Source organism: Desmodus rotundus, chromosome 5 (assembly GCF_022682495.2).
Source record: "Desmodus rotundus isolate HL8 chromosome 5, HLdesRot8A.1, whole genome shotgun sequence".
NCBI classification, from domain to species: domain Eukaryota; kingdom Metazoa; phylum Chordata; class Mammalia; order Chiroptera; family Phyllostomidae; genus Desmodus; species Desmodus rotundus.
The window spans coordinates 62,879,757-62,902,191 of NC_071391.1; the positions used below are offsets into that span (position 1 = coordinate 62,879,757).

Sequence of the window (22,435 nt, forward strand, 5' to 3'; positions counted from 1 at the left end):
TTCTTTTGTTTTTTTACTTTTTTATATTGCCTATTTTCTCCTACAATGAATTCTTAATTTTTTTTAACACAAACACTAACCTAGTAACCAGTTTGATTGCTTCAAAAGTTTCTGCCTCTCTTCCTCCCTCTCTCCCCCTCCCTCCCGCTCTCGTCTGTCCCTCGTCTATCTCCTCTCACTGTAGCACAGTAATACAGAAACCTTCCCTTACATAGTTGCTCCTTTGTCTGCCATTGTGAACAGAATCTATGTCTAAATAGCTAAGCCAAATCCTGTGTGCTGAAGGTTGTGCTCATTGCTTCTTGTAATATAACCTAGCTAATTAGTGCCCTTCGTGTAATAACTTCCATGTTTTCAGGCTCTGAACAAAACCACTTCTAGACTTTATTTCCTGTATTGCCTGAAAGCACTTTTTCCCCATTGCTTTAGATTTCAACCTTCCTTTCCCTTTTGCTGTGGGGACATACCATTGTACTGGGTTTGGTGGAGATGCAAATTAGCACAGGCCACAGAAACTACTTGGTTCTGGGTTATGGAAAAGAAAAAAAAAAACTGAATATAAGCTAGATAGGTTGTTTACAGCTGGTACTCCCTGTGTGCTTCCTGTTTTCAGGTTGTTGGTGCCTGGTGCCAGCTACAGGGGCTAGAATTACTGTAGAGAGAACAGTATACATGTTGAGCCCATTAAAAACCAGCACTGAAAAGTTTTTCTTAAAAAAATCATGAAATCCCAAGTGTATGTTTACTGAGCCTACAGATCTTCTCTGCCTGGCGGCTTTTGAGCATGCAGCGAAGTTCGGAATTCCTAGGTCCGAAACAGGCAAGGGGAGCTGTCCATTTCCATTAACTCCAAATAAAAGCTGGGATTCCGCCTGCAGCCCTTTGACTTAATCTTATGCACAGCTCTCCAGTTTCGAGCTTTGTGAGGTAACAGGGAATGGAGGTGGCTTGCCTCCCAGTACGTAATTGTTCCCCACAACTGTGTTGTGGGTTTTTCTTCTCCTTCTGCCACGTTGCAAGCTATCTAATCAATAGGCATAGGCCTGAAGAGGAGGGAACAGAAGTGTCACAGGGTGGATGTGAATCAGTAAATGGGAACCCAGGGAAAGAAAGCGCCCTGCTGGTGCTTTATCAGGGGCCTGAAGGCATACATTCTTTCTTCCTGTGGTCCCTACCTGTGGGCTAGGCATCGGCCAAGGGCGTGATAAAATCCACTGATAAGGCTGCAAGTTGGCTTTAAGCCTTGAGGACAGAACCAGGACACCACCTACATTGTAGGTACCAAAGGGACAACCCAAACCTGGACGTGATGTTTTAAGAAAATTGTCTCATCAAGTAGGATAACTCACAGATAGAGTTACATTTCAGAGCCAGTGAACTATCAATTCTGCATGTACATTAGAGAAGTCTGAAATAGATGACAAGCTCAATCCATCATTTCATTTTGCCTAGTGATCACAGGGCAGGAAAATGTCTGGTTGACTCGAGGTTTGGGTTTTTTTTGTTTGTTTGTTTGGTTGGTTTTTGCTAATGTAGCTATTGGTTAGGGTGCTTGTCTATTAAGACCCAGACATCCCAACTTGCTTGAATTTACCAAATGTTACAATGTTATTCCTCAATTTCTTTTTTTAGTATTTATAGTGTTCCAAATATCTAGTCACCATCCTAGAGTAGAGAAAATCAAGACAGAATGATTCCTTCTCATAGGAAGCTCCAGTTAAGTGATAGAGGGACAAAAATAAAGCGCTAAGATAAAGGCAGAGGAGATAAGCCCCTAGCCAGGCCAGGCTGGGCGAGGGATCCTCTGAATCTGAAACCTGGAAACTTGAGGGTCACAGAAGGCAGTTTGGGGAAGCAGGGGCTGACAGAGCGGCATGTGCAGCCTTCTTGCACAAAAGCAAAGGAGTGATGGGTATTTGAGGAAGACTCGGTCCACCAATTCACCTGGCCTCAACCCAGTCCAACATGTGAGAATCTTCTGAGAAGATAGAAAAATGGATTCAGAATAATATATTGCAGCAACTTTTAGAAATGGAGGAAGGTAATAATACTATTGAATTTCCTATTACCAAAGAGCTGATAACAACCCACTGTGAGGAGCTCCTGGGCATGGAATTGCCTTCTTTTTCATGATAATGGACACATGTGGATAGATCAGCAGGCAACTCCTGTAATGAAAAGAGTCTGTGACTTCTATTCACTGCTCCAGCTTCCAGGCTTGACTTTGTCCCTTGATTAGCTGGGTGATTCACTTAAAATCGACAATTAAAAAAGTACATTAAAGTATATATTTAAATATGTATCAAATATGTGACATATGAAGTATGTAAAAGTGTATGTATATATAATATGTATACACTGAAATGTATTTGAATAAGTTTAGACATCTGAGTTAAGATTCTATTCATCCACAATTTCTTTATTTACGCTGGCGCATTCCATCCCAGCTCGTGTCAGTCATGTCGTGTATTTCAGCTGCCAGCAGTCATAGGTGGTGCCGTAGGACTGTGTGGAGGGGCCTGGTTGGACTTATGAGAATGAAAAAATCCCCATTCCTTCTTAGTGACAGCCACGCTGGTCACGACAGTGATCCCTGGTAAGGCATTAAGAGCCCAGGGGTTAATAAGCAAAGAAAGTAAAATAGTTATTGTTTGATCCTGCTGAAGGCAAGCCAGGGTTGGCGAAAAGTGGTTGGTTACAGAGACCACGAAGGGACTCCAAGTACTCTCGGCAATTTAAAAATGCACCTGGGCGTTAACAGTGGGGGCTGCTGGGTGAAGAGTGCCTGGGAACCCCTGTACTTTTCTTTGCACCTTCTTGTGAATTTATAATGATTTCAAAGTAGAAAGTTAACAAATATTTTAAATGCACTGAGAATTAGGAGTTAATGTTTGGACTCACTGGAAATAAGAATTAAACATATATGCACAAGTAATAGACTGTGTTAAAAGCATCTTCAAAGAAAATGCTATCAGGGTGCTTTTATAGTTGTCCTGTTGTCTTTTATAAACTGCCTCAGAATCCATAATGCTTATCTCTGCAGGGTGGTTTTCATTGTGTTGTAAGCTTATGACCCCAAAACTTTCCCTGAACTATTTGCTGATGGGCTGTTTTAGCACCATTGTGGGTGTTTGGGTGTCATTCTTTTGGGGCAGGATATGAGACTTGGGATATGGCATTCAGGACATGGCTGGAAAACAGATGAAGTGTGCATGCCATCATATAATGGCCATCTGACTGAGGACAGCTCCATGCATTTTTTCCTTTCCTCTCAAGTATTTGGAACCTATTTGATGAGAGCAATGTACATATTTTTTTTTAATCAAGAAGAACAATTATAGCTAACATGTGCTTCATGCTGGGATCAACTAATTCCAGTTAAGCTATGCACAGTTCTTATAAATGCATGTGTACTTGCATGCATATATATATATATATATATACACACACACACACACACATATATGTTCATACTGTTTGTGCATGTGCTTATACAATGAAATGGTAAGATGCACAAAGAATTCCGGTCTGCTATTGCCTTTCTATGCAGCAAATAAAGATGAAACAGGATAAGAAAAATTTTATAAACATAAGCAAATCTCAAAATCAAGGGGTATAAAAAATCTCAAATGTATTTCTAAAGAATTCTTAAATGACAGTTTCATAAGTATCAGCATATAATTTGAGCATCTCGATGGAATCCACTTTGAGCATTTCCGTGACTGATGAAAACGTGAAGGTAGGGGGAGTCCACTTCTGGATATTCCACCTGAGTTTTTTTCACTGAGCAGCACTACCTGGAACACGCTATACACTCACTGTGAATGCTTTATTTCTAATAAGATATATTACTCACCTATTTCCACCCCCGACTCAATACACAATTGTGAATGGACAGAGGTCATAGCCTGTTGATTGAGAGACAGAGATGACTGAGGAGGCAGAAAGGACTAGAAGCCTACATAGCACATGACGTTGGAATTCTTAGACTGGAGAAGAAAATCCCTGGAAAGAGAAAGTTATCTTCTGATGTTTAAAGAGCTATCACAGTGAACAGTAGTTTGCAGACTTGTTCTATTTTATTCTGCGATGTGTGTGTGTTGCGGGGAGGCGGGAGGTGCCAGTAGAAATAGCACACAGACTGAGAGAGACCAAAATTTTCCTCAGTGTGAAGAACTTCACATTAGCGGAAATACCCTAGTAAACAGAGAGGGTCCTGTCACCAGACTCAGAGCAGAGGCTGGGTGCCTGGTCAAGGATGTTGTGGGAGGGAATGCTTTCAATAGAGGGTTGGTTATACTTGGTGATCTTTGAAGTCCCTTCCAGGTCTGATTTGAGTGAGGCTGACTTAATCCCATCACTGATGTAAACTAACATGCTACTGATTCAGTGTCAGGACTGACTGACTTTATTCATGAGAACAGATTTATTGAGTGCCAGCTATATGCCAGGCACTGCTGTTGGCCACGAGACTATAGTGATTAAGCAGAGACTCTCCTTATAGAGCCTGCTTGCCTACTTTCTGTAACAGGCACATGGAAGCAGACTCCTTTCTGGAGATCAACACCCTAGCACTGTGTTGGGTAATGAACCAAGAATATGTCAAAAACATTATATTCTGCATATTTTTCTAAATCAAAACAAACTCCCTTTGCAGAGGATAAGTACTATTTTGTTTATTTTTTTGATATTTTACAAAGATATACTAAGACACACCTTATGATGATTTCTACCATCAATATGAAGAACTCATGTAGGAAAATATAACTTAATATTGTTTGCCCAATTAATGACACTTCTCTATCAGAGTAGAAAAATTTTCTTTGGATACAAAATCCTATGAAAGTTTGATATCTATATGTATTTTTTATTTGACTATTTTATTGATTATGCTATTATAGTTGTCCCAATTTTCCCCCTTTGCCCCTCTTTGGTGGGTACTCACCTTCCCTCCAGCAATCCCTGCCCCTTAGTTCATGTTCCTGGGTTGTGCCTGTAAGTCCTTTGGCTTCTCCATTTCCTAAACTATTCCTGAAATACCCCTGTCTATTCTTTACCCAGCAATTATGCTTCTTTTTTTAATATTTTATTTTATTTTTAAACAGAGGGGAAGGGAGGGAGAAAGGGAGAGAAACATCATTGTGAGGCTGCCTCTCATGCTTCCCACACTGGGGAATTGGCCTGCAACCCAGGCCTGTGCCCTGACTGGGAATTGAACCGGCGACCCTCTGGTTAGCAGGCTGGCACTCAATCCACTGAGCCACAGCCAGGGCCAATTATGCTTCTTAATCCCTGTACCTTTTTCCCCATTCCCTCCCTTCTCCCTCCCCACTAATAACCCTCCAAATGATCTTCATATCTATGATTCTGTTCCTGTTATAGCTGTTTGCTTAGTTTGTTTTTATTTTTGTATTTTAGATTCAACTGTTGATAGTTGTGAGTTTGTTGTCATTTTAATGTTCATAGTTTTGGTCTTCTTTGTCTTAAATAAACCCCTTTAACTTGTCATATAATACAGGCTTGGTCAGGATAAACTCCTCTAGCTTTACCTTGTTTGGGGAGCACTGTAACTGGCCTTCCATTCCAAATGATTGCTTTGCTGGATAGAGTAATCTTGGTTGTAGGTCCTTGCTTTTCATCACTTTGAATACTTCTTGCCACTCTCTTCTTGCCTGCCAAGTTTCTTTTGAGAAATCAGCTGATGGTCTTATGGGAACTCCGTTGTAGGTAAGGCTCTGCTTTTCTCTGGCTGATTTTAACATTCTCTCTTTATCTTTAACCTTTGGCTTTTTAATTTGATATGTCTTGGCATGGGCTTCTTTGCATCCATCTTGCTTGGGACTCTCTATTCTTCCTGGATTTACATATATGTTTCCTTTGCCAAATTAGGGAAGTTTTCTTTCATTATTTTGTCCAAAAAATTTCAATTTCTTGCTCTTTCTCTTCTCCTTCTGGCATCCCTATGATTCAGATGTTAGCACTTTTAAGATGTCCCAGAGTCTCCTTATTCTCTCCATTTTTTTGAATTCTTGTTCCTTCATTCTGTTCTGGTTGACTGTTTATTTCTTCCTTATGTTCCAAATACTTGATTTGAACCCTGGCTGTCTTCCCTTCATTGTTGGTTCGCTGTGGATTTTTCTCTATCTCTTTCTCTATCTCTTAGTGTAGCCCTCATTTCTTCCCTTATGGTTCTTCCACACTCAGTGAGCTCTCTGAGCATCCTGGTCACCAGAGTTTTGAACTCTGCATTGGATAGGTTGGCTATCTCTGTTTTCCTTAGAACTTCATCTGGGGTTTTGATCTGTTCTTTCATTTGGGCCATATTTTTTTTGTCTTCTCCATTTGGTAGCATCCCTGTGTTTGTTTCTGTGTATTAGGTAGAGCTGCTTGGACTCCCTGTCTTAGCACACCTGTTAAGTTGTATGGGGTGTAAACTTAGGTATTTGCCAGGACAGGGCAACCTGCTCCACCACTTTGTGGTACTGTATGTGGGGGAGGAGTCTCAGAGAGGATGATGCCTCTGTCTGGCTGCCAGAAGCTTGCTGAGCACTCACCACCCCATTTCCAGTCATTTTACCCCCTTCCCATATGTGACTGACACCCCTCTAACTGCTGCCCTTGTGGTAGTTCCCAGAGTGGGTGGGTTTGCATACACTCTAGGACTGTGTAAGCCCTTTAAATGGACTTTCCCAAGAGATCAGTATTTCTCAATCCCCAGTGGTTTTTACAGCCAGAAGTTATGAGGCTTTATATTTCCCAGTGCTGGAACCTTAGGTTGTGTGGTCTGGCCAGGGGCTGGGATCGCTGGCTCCCAAGGTGTCCCAGGAGGGACACCGTATCCACCCATGTGAATGTCGGACCACCCATGCCACTGCAGCCGCCTCACCACCACCACCTCACTGCCACCCGGCTGTGTCCTCTTTGCCCTGGCTCCCTTTCTCTGCCCCTTCTATCAGTCTGGATGAATATGGCTTCTTTAAATTCTTGGTTGTCAGACTTCCATACAGTTCAATTTTCTGGCAGTTCTGGGTGTTTTTTGTTTTGAGGTTAGTTGTGATCTTTCTTATGGTTGTGAAAGGAGGTGAAACATGTCTACCTATAGCTCCATTTTCACCAGAAGTTCTTGAAATCTATATGTGTTAATAGTTAACAACTGTTTAGTTAACAACTGGTCTTGAGAGTGACAGACCAGGGTTTAAGAACCAGATCTTCTATTTATTGGGTGAGTGATCATACGTTAAGCAAGTTATGTAACCTAATCTCTGTTTTCTTATCTGTAGTATGGGCATAAAATTTGGCATTAATAAATTTTTGATGATTAAGTGAGGGGTTTAGAGCATATAATAAAGAAAGCATTTGTTGTACCTCCTATAGTAACAGGCACATAATGAATGGGTCCTGAAATGATGGTGGTGACAATGGTGGTTATAAACCTGTCCCTACTTGGAGGCAATACGGTCATCTATGTAGAAAACTCTATGGAATTTGTAAAAATTCTGGTACAACTCAGAAGTCTAACAAGGTTATGAGATATAAGATCAACATATAAAAATCAATTATATTTTATGTACTTACAACCAACAATTAAAGTTAAAATAATGTCTTTAGATTCCATGAAAAGCATGAAATACTTAGGAATGAACTTGACAGAAGATGTTCAAGATCTGCATACTAGAACTGTAAAGCATGGTTTAAAGAAATAAAACATAGACAAAAGGAGAGATTTAAATATCAATAGACGCAAAATTTGTTAAGATGTCAGCTCTGCCCAAAACGTTCTATAGTCAATGACATCCCAGTCAAAATCATAGTAGATCCTTCTAAATTTTATGTGGATTCTAAGGCTGATTCTGTAATTTATATGTTAACACAGAGGATCTGGAATAGCCCAAACAAATTTGAAAACAAAGAACATAATAACAAGACTCACATTTCCTGATTTCAAGATTTACTATGAAAATACATTAACACAGTGTGATATCAGTGTAAAGATAAACAAATAGAACAATGGAACAGAACAGAGAGTTCAGAAATAGACTCATACACATATGATCAATTATTTTTGACAGAAATACAAAGGCAGTTCAGACAAAAAATAGTCTTTTCAACATGTGGCGCTGGAACAATTAATACCTACATACAAAAAAAAATCAATTTAGACCTGTACCTTGAACCACTTACAAACATTAACTCAAAATTGATCATAGATACAAATATAAAACCTAAGATTCTTAAATTCTATAAGAAAATGTAGGAGAAAACCTTTGTGACCTTGAATTAGGCAATGATTTTTTTAAATTTTATTTTATTCTTGTTTATTCTATTCCAACTGTCCCAATTTTTCCCCCTTTGCCCTCCACCATCCAACCCACCCCCACTCCCACAGTCCATTCCCACACCATCGTTCGTGTCCATGGGTCACTCTGACAGGTCCTTTGACTATTCCCTTCCCTTTCTTTCATCCTTCCCCCCACTCCCTTTCCTCTGGCAGCAAAAGGAAAATCGATGACTTGAATATCATCAAAATTAAAAGTTTCTGTTCTTCAAAAGATAATATTACGAGAATGAAAGGACAAGTCACATACTGGAGGAAAATATTTACAAATCACTATCTGAAAAAGGAGTTTTATCCACATATATAAAGAACTCCCAAAACTTAACAAGAAAACAACCCACTTTTAAAAATAGATAAACAACTTAACCAAACAAGATATGCAGATGGTAAGAAGCACTTGTAAAGATGTTCAACACTGCCCTGGCTGGTGTGGCTCAATGGACTGAGCACCCACCTGCAAACCAAAGGGTTGCTGGTTTGATTCCCAGTCAGGGCACATACCTGAGTTGTGGACCAGGTCCCCAGTAGGGGGCATGCGAGAGACAACCACAGGTTGCTGTTTCTCTCCCTCTCTTTCTCCCTCCCTGTCCAAAATGAAAATCTTTTTTTAAAAAAAGATTGATGTTCAACACTATCAGGAAGATACAAATTAAAACTTCAAAATGCCACTACATACCCAGTAGAATGTCTAAATTAAGGCAACTAACCATACCAAGGATGCCACAAGTGAGGATGAGGAGCAACTGGGATGCCCCACATTTACGGCTAGTGGGGATGTAAAATGGTGCAGAGACTGCCATGTGGTACAGCCATTCTGCTCCTAGGTACTCAAGAATAATGACAGTGTTTCCATAGAAAACATATAGAAATGTTCTTCGCAGCTTTATTTGTAACATCCAGTAACTGAAAGCAACCTAAATGTCCCTAACCTAGTCAATATTAAAAAAAAATGTGCTATGTCCATACAATGGAATACTACTTAGAAATAAAATGGAAAAGGGATGATGCATTATTATATACAATGTGGGTGAATCTCAAAACAATTATTCTGACTGAAAGAAGCCAAACAAAAAGTGTACATCAGTATGATTGCATTTCTATAAAATTATAGAGAATGCAAATTAGTCTGTAGTGACAGGAAGCTAATCTGAGGCCTGGCAGTAGGGAGAATTGGGAATGTTTATTATTGGGATGAAAAATGAGAAGGAGGGTACTTTCAAGGATAATGGTTGTTATCTTGATTATGTTAATGGTTTCACGGGTATCAGAACCTGCCAAATTGTTTAAACGTGTATAGTTTATTGCATGTCAATTGTATATCATTTTCTTAAAAAAGTAGTAAGAAATGCATGATGGTTGGCACAAAGCTAAGGGCTCATGATGTGATTTGGGCACCCCTTGGGCAACCTCAAAAGGGAGTGTTTGCTTGATGGTAAAGGTCACGTGGATTTGCATTTTCATTTGTGACCTGTGGGAGCAGAGAAGAAAGTGAGGAAGTGTTCTCACTGGTTATTAGTTGTAGTGATATGGTTAATATGGACGAGCCTTAGATGAATCTTAAAGTGACTGTTAACACATTTCAGTCACACTTTTAAATTTGTCCTCCAGTTTTTGGATCATGAGACTGATGCCTGAACACTGTGTGCCACGATGCTCATTCACACTTCTAGTTAATGAGTAAAAATATAGCCATAGACATGGTTTATCTTAATGAGAGAATTCTGATTTCTAGGGAACATTCCTGATGCTTTGTTTAAATTGCACCGATATAATAAAATTTGCATTAGTGGATACCTTCCCCCGAAGGTCTTGCCTAAATCATTTAATGGCCGAAGTCTGTGATATACCATCTTCTAGTCGGACCGGTGCAAGAAAAGAGAATTCTGTGACTTCCAGGGATCACAAAGTGATTCTGTGACTGCAAATCTGTGTGCGTGTGCGTGTGTGTGCATGTGCGTGCACGTGGGGTGGGTAGTCAGGCAAGGTACAAACACCACCATCTTCTTTGCTGTTGTTGCTTACTGATTTATGTTCACTTTTTAGTGGCCTTACTTTTTTGTTCCCCAAGCATATTTTTATGAAAGGGCATGTCATGGGCAAGTTGCAAAGACTGTGCAAGAATGCCCTATGGCCAGAGAAGAAATAAATGTCTAACAAGATAGCCTATCCCAGACTTCTCTCCCCTCAAGATCCCCCCTTGCTTTGGGGTTTGGTTACTATATACGAGGCTTTTGGCATGACTTTTGATTCACATTGATTTACCTTGTACTCAGTATCTACTATGTTGCAAGCATTCTGCCAAACTCTTGGCATCCATGGCGCCCTCATACATAAGAGAAAATTCTAACATATACATCATAGGGAAGCTGTGTTGCAAGTCTCACAGCTCTGCATAGATGCTCAGTAAATGCTTTTTCATTTGCCTCCTAATCCCTTCTGGTTCTTGATGCTTTGCCTTTCCAGTGTATCAATCTCAACCACATGAGGCTGAGTCCTCTCAGCTGTTAGCTGCGCAGTTATCCACTCACTGCAGATCTCCTCATTTTAGGTCTGTCTACACAGAAAGAGTGTGAGTCTCTTGAAGACAGAGATCCTCTCTCACTCACCTCTGTTTCTGAGGTGTCCGGCACAGTGTACACTAGATGCTTATAAATTAAATGGACAGTTGTCATTCAAGAGGTGCTTTCCAGCACCTTTAGAGCATTTTTCACGGACTGTGCCCTGCATCCCATATCCTGCCTGTCTACTCTTTGTCTTCTTTTCAGCGGCCCCCTGATTTCCCTATCACTTGGTCATCCTCTGACTTGAAGAGCTCCAATTCCCCTGGGTAGCATAGGACAACCCACATCTGTGTGGAGGCACATGGCTATGACTGCTGCAAGCACTCTACTGAGCTAGCCATGGTTTTGTGATGGACCTGCGCCTGTACTTGCAGATGCTCTTACACCTGGATGGGCATTCTGGACCTTAATGTTGGCATTCTCTCCTGCCTCGACCTAGTTTGTACGGCTGTCTGCCTGTTATCCATTCCTTCAATGGACACATAGCCTCATGTTTGCAATCATTATTTTTTTATTTCCCTGTTTTTCTCCCTTACCTCATATCTAGAATCTACTGTTCAAATGCCATGTTAGCATTTCTGACTTTCAGGTATCATCCGTGAATCTATAGGAACCCATTGTGTTATCCATATTTCCATTGAGAACATTTAATGTGATCTTTGTTATCTTTTTTCCAATGGCATAACATAGCGTGGGTTCTTTGATGGGCAGCTTTGGAGCTGAAAGGCCAGCATCGGTTGGGTTATCTCCTTCAAAGAGTTAGCCGTTCTGAGTTTTAGGTAACTGAGTATTTCAGTCTAATTGTTTCCGGACAGATGCCCTCCTCCCTCTCAGTTGCTGTGCTCGGCCCTTTGCTTATGCAGGATGTGTAGGCCAAATGATGTGCCTAATGTAGTCCAAAGTCTGGCAGGAATGCAGAAGATAGAGGGTTCAGGTTAGAATTGAAGGGCTGTTTCTGACTCCTTCCATGGGTGTCTTTTAGGGTATAACATGAATCCCATGCCTTCCTTGAGTATCCTGACTGCTTTAGAGTTTTTATAATGAGCCCAGAGTTCCCCATCACTGTGGACATACTTACATTCCTGTTTCTGCAGTAAGTTTCTGCAGCCCGGCGATTTGGGCGAGGGCTGTAAGGACACTGAAGAGCACTGTGTCTCCTCTGTCTTGTCCGGCAGACATCTGATTTCCTGGTTCGCACTTGTTTCGACCATGAAATGGGAAAGGTGGGAGGGAGAAGATGAGGCATTTTTCTGCTCCTAAATCTGAATGATTGTCCATGAGTATCTCTCCAAGTAACTCTGAGTTTATTTATGGCTCTCTGTAGAGTTCTTCAAGGAGCTGGTGCTCATTCAGAAAGTGTGTTGGTATGGCTTCTTCACTGATTGTTTGGAATAACTGTGACATTCGGTGTTCAGGGAAACTATGAAAAAAGCTTACATCTTTGCATGCCAAGTAGTTTTTATCCTAACAGGCAAAAGAATATTTGAGAGGCCTTTTTCATTCTTGTGAATGAACACATGAAATAATTTACCCTGAGAGAGCTTTTTGTTGCAAAGGAAATCAATTCAATATCAGGTCAAATGGAGATATTGACCTGATATTGCTCTAATTTCCCGTGCAACATAGGAAGTGCTTTGACCTCTGCCCCACTCTCTTCCCAGTGCCTCTTCCGTATTATGTATGCATGTATTGAGATTCTGTCTGTCCCTAAAATTCACACAAAGTATTTGTGCATCTAATTGTACTTCTCAAGCTGTAAGAGTACTATATAATACAGTTTTACAAAAAAATAGTTTTTTTATGTAAGGAGAAACATCTTCATGTGAATGGATTTTTTAAAATATGCCAAGATTACTTAGCACAGCCATCCTGAATTTGGAATGATTTACTTAATGTCTTTCGGTTTTATGGTAGCAATCATGCTCCCTCTGCTTTCTCTTAGGAGTCATTTCTACTGCAGACATTCTTGACCGAGAGACAACCGAGTCCTACTGGCTGACAGTGTACGCCACAGACCGGGGCGTTGTTCCACTCTATTCCACTATTGAGGTCTACATTGAAATTGAGGATGTGAATGACAATGCACCGCTGACCTCGGAACCTATTTACTATCCAGTTGTCATGGAAAACTCTCCAAAGGATGTGTCTATCATTCAGATCCAGGCTGAGGATCCTGACTCTAGTTCCAATGAAAAACTGACGTACAGGATTACAAGTGGGAATCCTCAGAACTTTTTTGCCATCAATATCAAAACAGGTAAGGGAATGCTCATATGACTTTTTTAAATTGGTAGTCCAACTGTAATCCATCAGCCTGACACTTGCTTACATATATTATTTTATTTATCCCCTTATTTATTTTACCATGTGGAGAACAGCATCCTCCTTTCTAGGGGTAGTTTCTGAAAAGCTGGGTGTTCTTCTTGTCTGGTTGGTATGATTTAATATCAACTGGTACCAAGATGAAGTGATCTGATAAAAATTAGAGGCTTTCATAGAAAGCCTTAGATTTGCATTCCTCAAAATAATAAAAAGTGGTTCCCAGGATACTGAAAGGGCCAACTGCTGCCTTTCTGTTTCTGGGAGAGAGTAGCCTGGCCGTGGGCAAGCTGGTTCTGTGACCCCTTCCTTCTCACAGTTCCTCCCTTGCTCAGTCTTAGCCTAGCTTGCAGTAAATGCTCTCCTCAAAACCTTTGCTGTAAGCCCAAGGTTTTTGTGATTCCTCTACCTACCCACCAATGAAGTGTCAATGTTTAGAAGAACTTCTGATATCTCAATCTTTACATAAAGTATACAAAATTTTTATTTTCTGGTCTTTTGCTCAAAAAGTTTCTAGGGATTGTAATGAAAACTTAACTTTTTGAATAAGGATCAGAAAAGGCCAATGTGGAGTTTGGTTGAATGCAATCTGAAACAAGTGCATACGCTAGAAAAATGCCTTGTAGAGTGAATCTCAGTTTATTGCTTTTTTGTGATTTGCCTCTTCTAGATCTTAATAAGGAAGTAAAACACTCAATGGCAATTGTGATGGGTAAAGTTTTCATTAATTGAAATTTAGAAGAATATACATAAAAAGGCACTACTACTCTCTCGCCCTGGGCAAGTGAGGTGATGGTGGTCAACCTAAGGGTAGGTCGATGTTTGTCAGTGTGGGCGTGCTCAGGTTTCCCCAGTGCTGGTCGAATCGATCGTTATTTCTCCTGCCTATGTTTGTTAAAGTAGAAACGTGCCGCTGGCCCCGAGCATTTAGAAATGTGAGGTTCCCATTAACATAATTTAAAGAGAATGCCAAGTTTTTTGGAAACTATTGATTTTCTCTAACTACGAGCAAGTCTGTCATTCCGTTAAGCAGAGTTTAGCATTCTAACAGTGTTCAATCAGGATTTGCATCGCATTTCATTATAAGAGAAGGAGTGGGCATCAGCTCTCAGGGTGTGATGGGGGCCTGCTTGAACTTGAAGGAGAAGATTCAGACATGTGGCATCTATCCCAACTTTTCAGAGCCCCGTTAAGTGGGGAAAACTGCCCCTGCACAGGAAGAACCCCTGAGCTGAGCTCCCGATTCACTGTCTTCCTGTGACAAAGAGCTCCGTGTAATATGGTGACAGAGAAAGGAATTCGGATATGTTAGGAAGTTGAGAGAGAGGACAATGACAAAATAAGTCATAATAAAGAAGCTGAGGACACAGACATCTTTACATTTCACAGCCCCCGTGGAATCTGGGTTCGTTGCCCCTTGGTCATTAACAGTGAGCCCAGCGCCCCCTTTACGATAAGGTAAAAGTCACTATAGACGGACACTTCCAACTGGAAGTGAAGCGTGAATGTCACAGGGAAGAATTGGGGTTGGGTGTGAAGAACATAGATGGAACATTATGTGCAGAGAAGAACATGTGCACTCATTCAACTAAAGCTGTCTTTTATACAGCTTTTAAAAGTTTGCACATGAATGTGAAGAAAGGATTTGTATTATCACAATTTGGCCTATCTTACCTAATAAGAGCCTTAACCATATTTATAGTTTTTCTGTTCTTGCCACAGGTTTTTTAAAAGCATTTGTGCCAGGAATGACATTTTAAAGTAACTTCTAGAATTGCCTATAGTAGTATATCATGCCTTGTCATTCTCAGACACATGAAAAGAAAACACTGGATATTGTTTATTCCTTGTTCCCTCACCAAACATACGCTGTGCATACTAGTTTACAAACAAGATCTAATAAACAGAGTGTTAAATTTAAGATATGGTCCATTTTTTTCAGGGAATCAGGGAAAATGAATGAAAATGATTAACAAATATATATAATACAATAAAAGAGCGTAATAACTGATTCTGGTAGAGAAGTTTCACTCATTATGAGTTTGGGGAGAGTGATGGTCAAGGAGTGTTTCATGGAAGGGGTAACATTTCAGGTCAGAAGTCTTGTGTTTCAGATCCTTGCACTGCACTTCTTATCTGAGAAACAGGAAAGCATAGACTACATCAGACCCCTTCCCCAGCTTCATGAACTTGGGGAAAGTACTGAACTCTCTGAACATCAGTGTTCAGTGAGAAAGGATTGTTGTTGCCAGGAATATAGAAGTCCTCATGTGAAATGCTGTGCGCAGTGCGTGGCACCCTGAAGCTCCACAGTGCAGGTTGGTGGCTTTAGCTCTGATTACTGGCATGTCATTTAATCTCCTTAGACCTCAGATTCTTATCTGGGAAATGAGAATAACCTTACTTACTTCACAGGGTTGCTCATGAAAGACTGAATGCCATGATGGGTTTGAAGGCTGTTGATAAACTACTAAGCTCTGTAAGAACCATCTTTTTATGTCCGTTTCTCTTGTGATTCACAGAAGCACAAGCCTAGTGTGATTTTGTTAGGCTTGTTGCTTTAAGTACCATGACGCCTATGGAGCAACTTTCAGCCTGCTCAACCAGCTTTTCTAAAGGGACACTTTAGCCCTGGACCAGTGGCTCGGTTAGTTGGAGCATCATCCCCTACACCAGAAGGGTGTGGGTTCAACTCCCAGTCAGGACACATCCCTAGCTTGTGGGCTCACTCCCTGGTTGGGGTGCATATTGGAGGCAACTGGTCGATGTTTCTGTCTCTCTCTCTCTCTCTCCCCACGGCTTTCCTTCCCCCCTGTCTATAATCAGTAAACATGTGCTCTAGTGAGGATTTTAAAAAAAGAGAGAGAGAAACTTTAATTTCTGGCATTACTTCCTGTGTCTCTAAAGTCATTTGCCTGAAATAGTTATGTTATTATAATATTTCTTAGTAATGAAAGATTTGTGCTTTAGATTTTTTCAACTAAAAATTGGATGTAGCCTCTTTTAAACAGACCTATCATTCCTTCCTCTGTGGTAGAGCTGAAATTTATAGTTTTGTTTTGTTTTGGCAATGTGCTACATAATAAATAAAGATTAAAATGATTAATGCAAAGTCAAGTAATACCAATTCTTATGATCCAAAGCTTGCCGCAGATAACAGATGTCCTGGACCCAGGAAGGGAGAGAGACTTCTGTATTGAACACTCTGTTCTGTACCCAAAGAACTATTTGTTTGTTTGTTTGGTTCTATCAGATTTAAAATCACATAGATCAGTAGTCTATGGACCTCCTTCTTCAGTAATTCCTGTGGCTTAAGAAGAACGAAAGCTGTAACGCTATGAAATCCTTTCTGGCCTGTAAAGAGAACCTTTGATTAATTACAGGATGAGCAGTTGAATCCAATCAAATGTAACCTCCTTGCAGGTGCATGTCTTTGCTGGTCAGAACTGGTCAGTAACACTGTGTTCTGAACAGAAGACACCCAACAGTCGGTGTTCACTTACCCTTCGGGTGAGTAGGCACTCAGAGACTTCCTTCCAGCTCTTGTAACCACAGCCACGCTGGCCACACATTGGTCATCCAGGCTGAATTGGGAAACACGTATAGGAAGTTCCCTATATATAGGGTTTCAGAATGTCTATTTTAGTCATGTCTACAGCTTGGAATCCACTTAGCAACGTGCCAGCATTTAGTAAAACACTCGGTGAATGTTGGTTGTTGCTGTTGATGGTCATTCAATATTCCCCACTGGAATAAAGTTTGTGTAAGGTACAAGCACACAACACCAGTCTCTTTTGAGGAAAGTATACTTCAAAGACAGCAGTGTCTCTTACCAGTTAGTATGTAGCATGGGCACCTTCCATTCAGTTTTTATAAAATGTATTGTGCACTATTTTGTATTGCTGCTCTTCTAGACCCCAGGTGTTGGCAGGATGGACAAAGTATAAGGTAGTTTATGCACTCAGGGAATTTAGTCTCATGAGAAAAGATAGGGATCACACATACAATGTACTTTAGCAAGAATGTGTGGTAGTTTATAAATAAATGGCCAAACTCTGTGGCATATAAGCTGTGAACAAGGAACACGTTGAATAGGGTGGAGGTCAGGGCCAGCTGGAGTAGGAGGGGCTGGGCCAAGGACTTCACAGACCGAAGGAGGCCCTGAAGCTTGGGTCCATCTGCAGAGAGAAATGCCAGAAGACTACCCAGGGATCATAAACAAGTTCAGCTGAGCTTGAAACCCATCTGTTGCTACTGGAGCTAGTTTGAGAGGCATCATATCATTACCAAAGAAATTTTAAAAGACTCATAAATGTCTGGAGTATGGTAAGATATTAGAGTAGCAAATAGGTACACCTTCGCTTTTTGGTTTGCTAGTAGTATTTTCTTTGTGTATTTTTAAAATATATTAAAGTATGTATTTTTATATCTCTCTTCTGAGAGGCCTACTTGAAATAATTAGAGGGGAAAACATACATAAGAGTGATCCCTTCTTTCCTTTGCCTCCATTAAACATCAATCCAAGATCAGCATATGCTGTGTTGAGAGCCTGCGTCTGTGGAAGCAATCCTTGCTTACTCCGGACCTCCTGATGATGGGTTATCCAGGGCCTGGCTTTCTAAACTCCTTCCCGCGGTTGCAGTATCTCCCTTTGGCCCTGGCACTGGTACACGGGCATCTTCACCTCTATTTGAGTGAAGGTGAAGCTCAGCCTTTTGTGTGTGTGTGTGTGTGTTACAGTTGTTGAGCATCTTGGGATAAACCTGACCAAAGCCTACTTTATGTGTAGGTGTACTAGTGAGCTGAGAGGAAGAGCTCCTTTTCCAAAGTGTGTCTGCCACAGCAGTTTCTCAAATTCTACCCTTAACTATTCATTCCCTTGGGGTTTGACAGTTTTGCCTATTAAACCAGAAGAGTGCATTATGAAAATACTGGATATCCTTCTTTTTTATATCAACTCTAAATAAAATGAGCTTGCCTTCAGTGTATGGTATACGACATAGTGGGTAAGTGTTAACAGAAGAGGTAACAGAGAAATCTAGATCACAGTTCAGCATGATAGTAATCCCAGGGCAAGCTTGTTAGACTAGAGATACCTGAAGTAGAACCCAATGAGTTGCTTTTCTAACAAGTCCCCACATGGTGCTGATGTTGCTACCCTGAGAGCCTGGTGAATAGGACTCTAGACTTTAGTATCCAGAGAGAAATGGAAGAGGGAGATCCCACAGTGCTGAGAGATACACCTGAGGACAGGGTAGCCAATGTTATAATTCATAAGATACTCTGACCTCATAGCACTGGAGTTTTAAGGTCTGACTACAAATTCAAAGTGATCTCTCTGACATCACCCCCAGTCAACTTTCATATCCTTGCTTGTGTTTCCTTTTTTAGGAAGTGAAAAAAAAAGAAAATTCTGTCTCTTTAATTGTGCATGAGCAAAACATCAGAACTAGGGCTTGTGGTTGATAAAAAACATGGGTTATATAATATTTAGATAAAAATTATATTGTTTCCAAATTTATAGAATTTAACAGAGTTTGTAACTAAAGTGGAATCAGACCTACTTTAATGAATTAACAAACATTTGATATTTAGTGTACATTATAAAAATGTTAGCTCATAAGACAGTGGTGCTCAAAAATAATCTGGTACCTTAAGTAAGCTAAGTCTCTGGCTTATGCACATCCCTGTTCGGTGGTGATGTGCTTAGAAAACCACCTGCTCCTCGAAAACAGAAGGATATGTTACATCATATGTAAAATCAGAGATTAAAAAGGAAAACCACACAAGGTGAGGCACAAGGATACATACAAATATTGGTGCTTTTTCTTCCTAGTGAACGTTATGGAAATTTCCTATTGCTGTCTCTTTTATTCCTTCCCAATGGAAAGCTAACTTCTGAGTGGGTAGAAACAGCCACTAGATGATCAGTTGATATTCATAAGTCCAGGCGCAAAGTGGATTCTATAGCGAACGAGTATGTATGAAACTGTAAATCACCCTCGTTCCTTCTTTCAGCTCTGAAAGGAGGCCTCATCCCATAGAACATGGAATTGCGTTCATTTAATCCAACAAGTCCCCTAGAACAGATCGGGCTCCTGCAGATTTCTCACAGGGGGTTATTTAAATTCAGCAGTGACCTTTGCTTCCCTATGCATGTTATCCAAATGAACAAGGACAAAGGGAACTTTTCTGCACTATCATTTTGTCCCTAAGGGGTCTGTGCATTTCCCCATCTGATCACCTCTTAACTGCAGGCTGGGGGTCTGGGAGTGCAGGGTTCTGGGGGTGCAGGTTTGGTCAGGGAGGCCATGGGAAGGGAGAGCACGCTCTTTCCTGGGGTGGGCTCCAGCTCTGCCTTCCTGTGGTTTGGTTTTGTTTAAATGCTGGTTGTGAATCTAAGCACCAATGTCAGAGTTTCCCAGTCTCAGTATTGTTAACAGCCTGAGCTGGGAAAGTCTTTGTTGCAGGGGACTGTCCTGTGCATTATAAGATGTTTAGCAGCATCTCTGGCATCTACTAGAAGCCAGTAGCACGCTTCCCCCAAGGTTGTGACAGCCAGAATATCTCCAGGCATTGTCGAATGTCCCCTGGGAGTAAAATTGCCCACTGAGAACCACCAAACGAATGCGGAATATTTTGTAGGACTCTATAACATATGGCCCTGAGCAAGACACCCTGTACAAAATGATTTACTGGTTGTAAAGGTGCGATGGTATTGTTAACTGGAAAAAAATGTGTGTGTGCGTGTATCTATATCTCTATGTATACACATACGTATATATCATTAACAAAATAAAAGAAGAAAGAAATCCTAAGCTGCCTCTCACTCCACTCTCACTCCAGGTTCTTTGTATTTTGAAGGTCCCATGAATACTTGAAATCAAATCTATTAGAAAACAAAAAGAACAAAGCAATAACAAAACTTTGAACAAAATGAATATGGATGAAGCTATCATTTTCTCAACTCAGTATTGCAGAGGATTTGGCTGCTCACACAAAACTCTCCTCAGAGTCCGTTTCAAACAGCACTCTCAGAAGAGAGTACATGGAGATGATTTGAGGGTTCCAGGATTTATTTCCTTGAAATGCTTAAGCAGCTCCAAATCCTGTTCCTGCTTAACGTCAGCCTTCTGACAGATAAATATGTAGATTGTTTCTTCCCTGGAATAAAGCTGATGAAAAAGAAAAAAAATCCTTTGACCTTGGTTGGGGATTGTGCAGCTGTGCATCTAGACTAAGTCTCAGAGCTCTTCAGCATGCCTTGAGTCTGTGCCGCACGGATGTACAAGCTGCAGGAAGTGGTAGGTGCTCGGGGATCTGAATTAGTGTCTCAGGTCACCTGCTATGGATACATCACAGGATTGAGAAGACTTAGCTAAGTGCCACTGTCAGTAATGGGAAGGGAACCTTTTCTCCCAAATGAAGTCAAGTTTCAATAGACCTGGCTGCTAGTTAGGTAGCATCATGTGTTTTATCCAATTTGTGAGATTCAGATCTTTGAATTAATACGACTGTTGCTTGGAAAAAGGATTTTTCAGGGGCTGATTTTATAAAAACTGAATTACAGGCAGGGATGGGGAACTTTGGTAAAGGGGAGGGAAGACTGTGCAGGTTCACAATGGAGAGAAGAGAAATGATGCCGCTGCTTCGCTGGGAACCTACCCTGGGCTCGCAGGTGACTCGGAGGCACCTCCTGGAGGGTTAGGGTGCTGCTAGTTGTTTCCTGTGGCCCATGGTGTTGCCTGGCTTCCATGCTGCTCCTGTGTCTTGCTAGCCATTCTGGGGGTGGGGAGGAAGGGCAGTCTTCTGCATATCCAGCTTGCCCCCGGAGCTCAGCTGCTGCCATAGCTGCTGCTGCAAATTACTGAGAATTATTTGGGAGGTGATAGTCATGTAAATAAAGCAGATGATGGAGGTATGTGTATGTGTGTGTGTAGAGAGAAAGAGATATTGATTGATTAAGGTTATAAATTTCTCTTCCATTTCATCTATCTGGCTATTAATTCCACTGCAATGATATACTACATTGGTTTATTACTTTTTTCTGTTCTGAGAGAAACAGTGAATTTTAATTGAAACCATGGCCTGCCTCCTTTCATTCTTCCAGGCTGGTGTTAGGAAGACTCCTGGATCTCCCGGGTACTCGCCCTCCCTCCCAGATTGACAGGAAGGTGGGAGGGGCAGAGGTCTGCTCTGTGCCCTGAGCCACTCGGGTGTTTTCCTGCATAGCTCCTGCAGCTCTCACCAGTACTGGGGAGAAACTGGGACTTGGGGAACCTAGGTGACTGGCCAAAGGTCACCCAGCTATTGAGCACAGAGCTAAGGTTGGTCTGATTAATGGTCCACAATGCTTAGGTCAAATACTATTGAGTTTGAAAAATGTGAGCAAACTCAATAAACACGCTACTTACTGATTGTAGAACTTTGAAGCTCAAAGAATTCTTTCAGATGATTATATGCATATGCCCTGTTTTACGGGGGAATTATGGGCTGAATTGTGTCCCCCAAAATGACATGTTTGAAGTCCCTATACTCCTGTGCCCCGAATGTGACCTTATTTGGAAATAGAGTCTTTGCAGAATGAGGTCACACTGGATTCAGGTGCACCCTAACTCAGTGACTGGTGTCCTTATTAGAAAAGGGAAATTAGGAGGCAGAGACAGGGACACACAGGGAGCACAGCATGTGAAGATGTGGGAGAGATGGGAGTTACGCTGCTGTAAACCAAGGAGTGCCAAGGATTGCCAAGGATTGCCCACCATAACCACCAGAAGCTAGGGAGAGACAAGGAAGGACTGTCTCCCATGAGCCTTCCAAGAGAGTGCAGCCCTGCTGACACCCGATTTCAGACTCCTAGCCTCTAGAGCTCTATGCGAATAAATTTCTGTTGTTTTAAGGCACCGAGTTTGTGGCACTTTGTGACGGTAGGCCTAGGAAACATTACAAGGTGCGATCTCAGGCTGCAGGTAGGAAAGGTGAGCTCTCCAAAGGGAGTGAACCTGGTTGGCAGAACCAAGGGCCACTGACTCCTAGCACAGTGCTCTTTTTACTGGACCAAACGTTAAGAGATCCAATGGTTTTTTACAGTAGTCAAGCCTGACTTTAGTAAGTTTTTTATTTGTTTTGAAGTACTTTTGACCTAATTGACTTTAATTATTTAGTAGTTCTAAAAGCTATAGGGGTTTTAAAGAGAGACTTGTGTGGCATTGAACTGCGG

At 41.2% G+C, this 22,435-nt stretch overlaps 1 protein-coding gene across 1 annotated transcript in view; it reads left to right on the top strand.

Moving 5' to 3' along the window:
* Positions 1-22,435, top strand: part of FAT3 (FAT atypical cadherin 3) — a 634,426-nt gene that overhangs the window by 277,207 nt on the left and 334,784 nt on the right. The window contains exon 3 of the mRNA XM_045191687.3: positions 12,839-13,153. Coding sequence (XP_045047622.2) covers positions 12,839-13,153 — 315 coding nt within the window. The remainder of the gene's footprint in view (positions 1-12,838; positions 13,154-22,435) is intronic.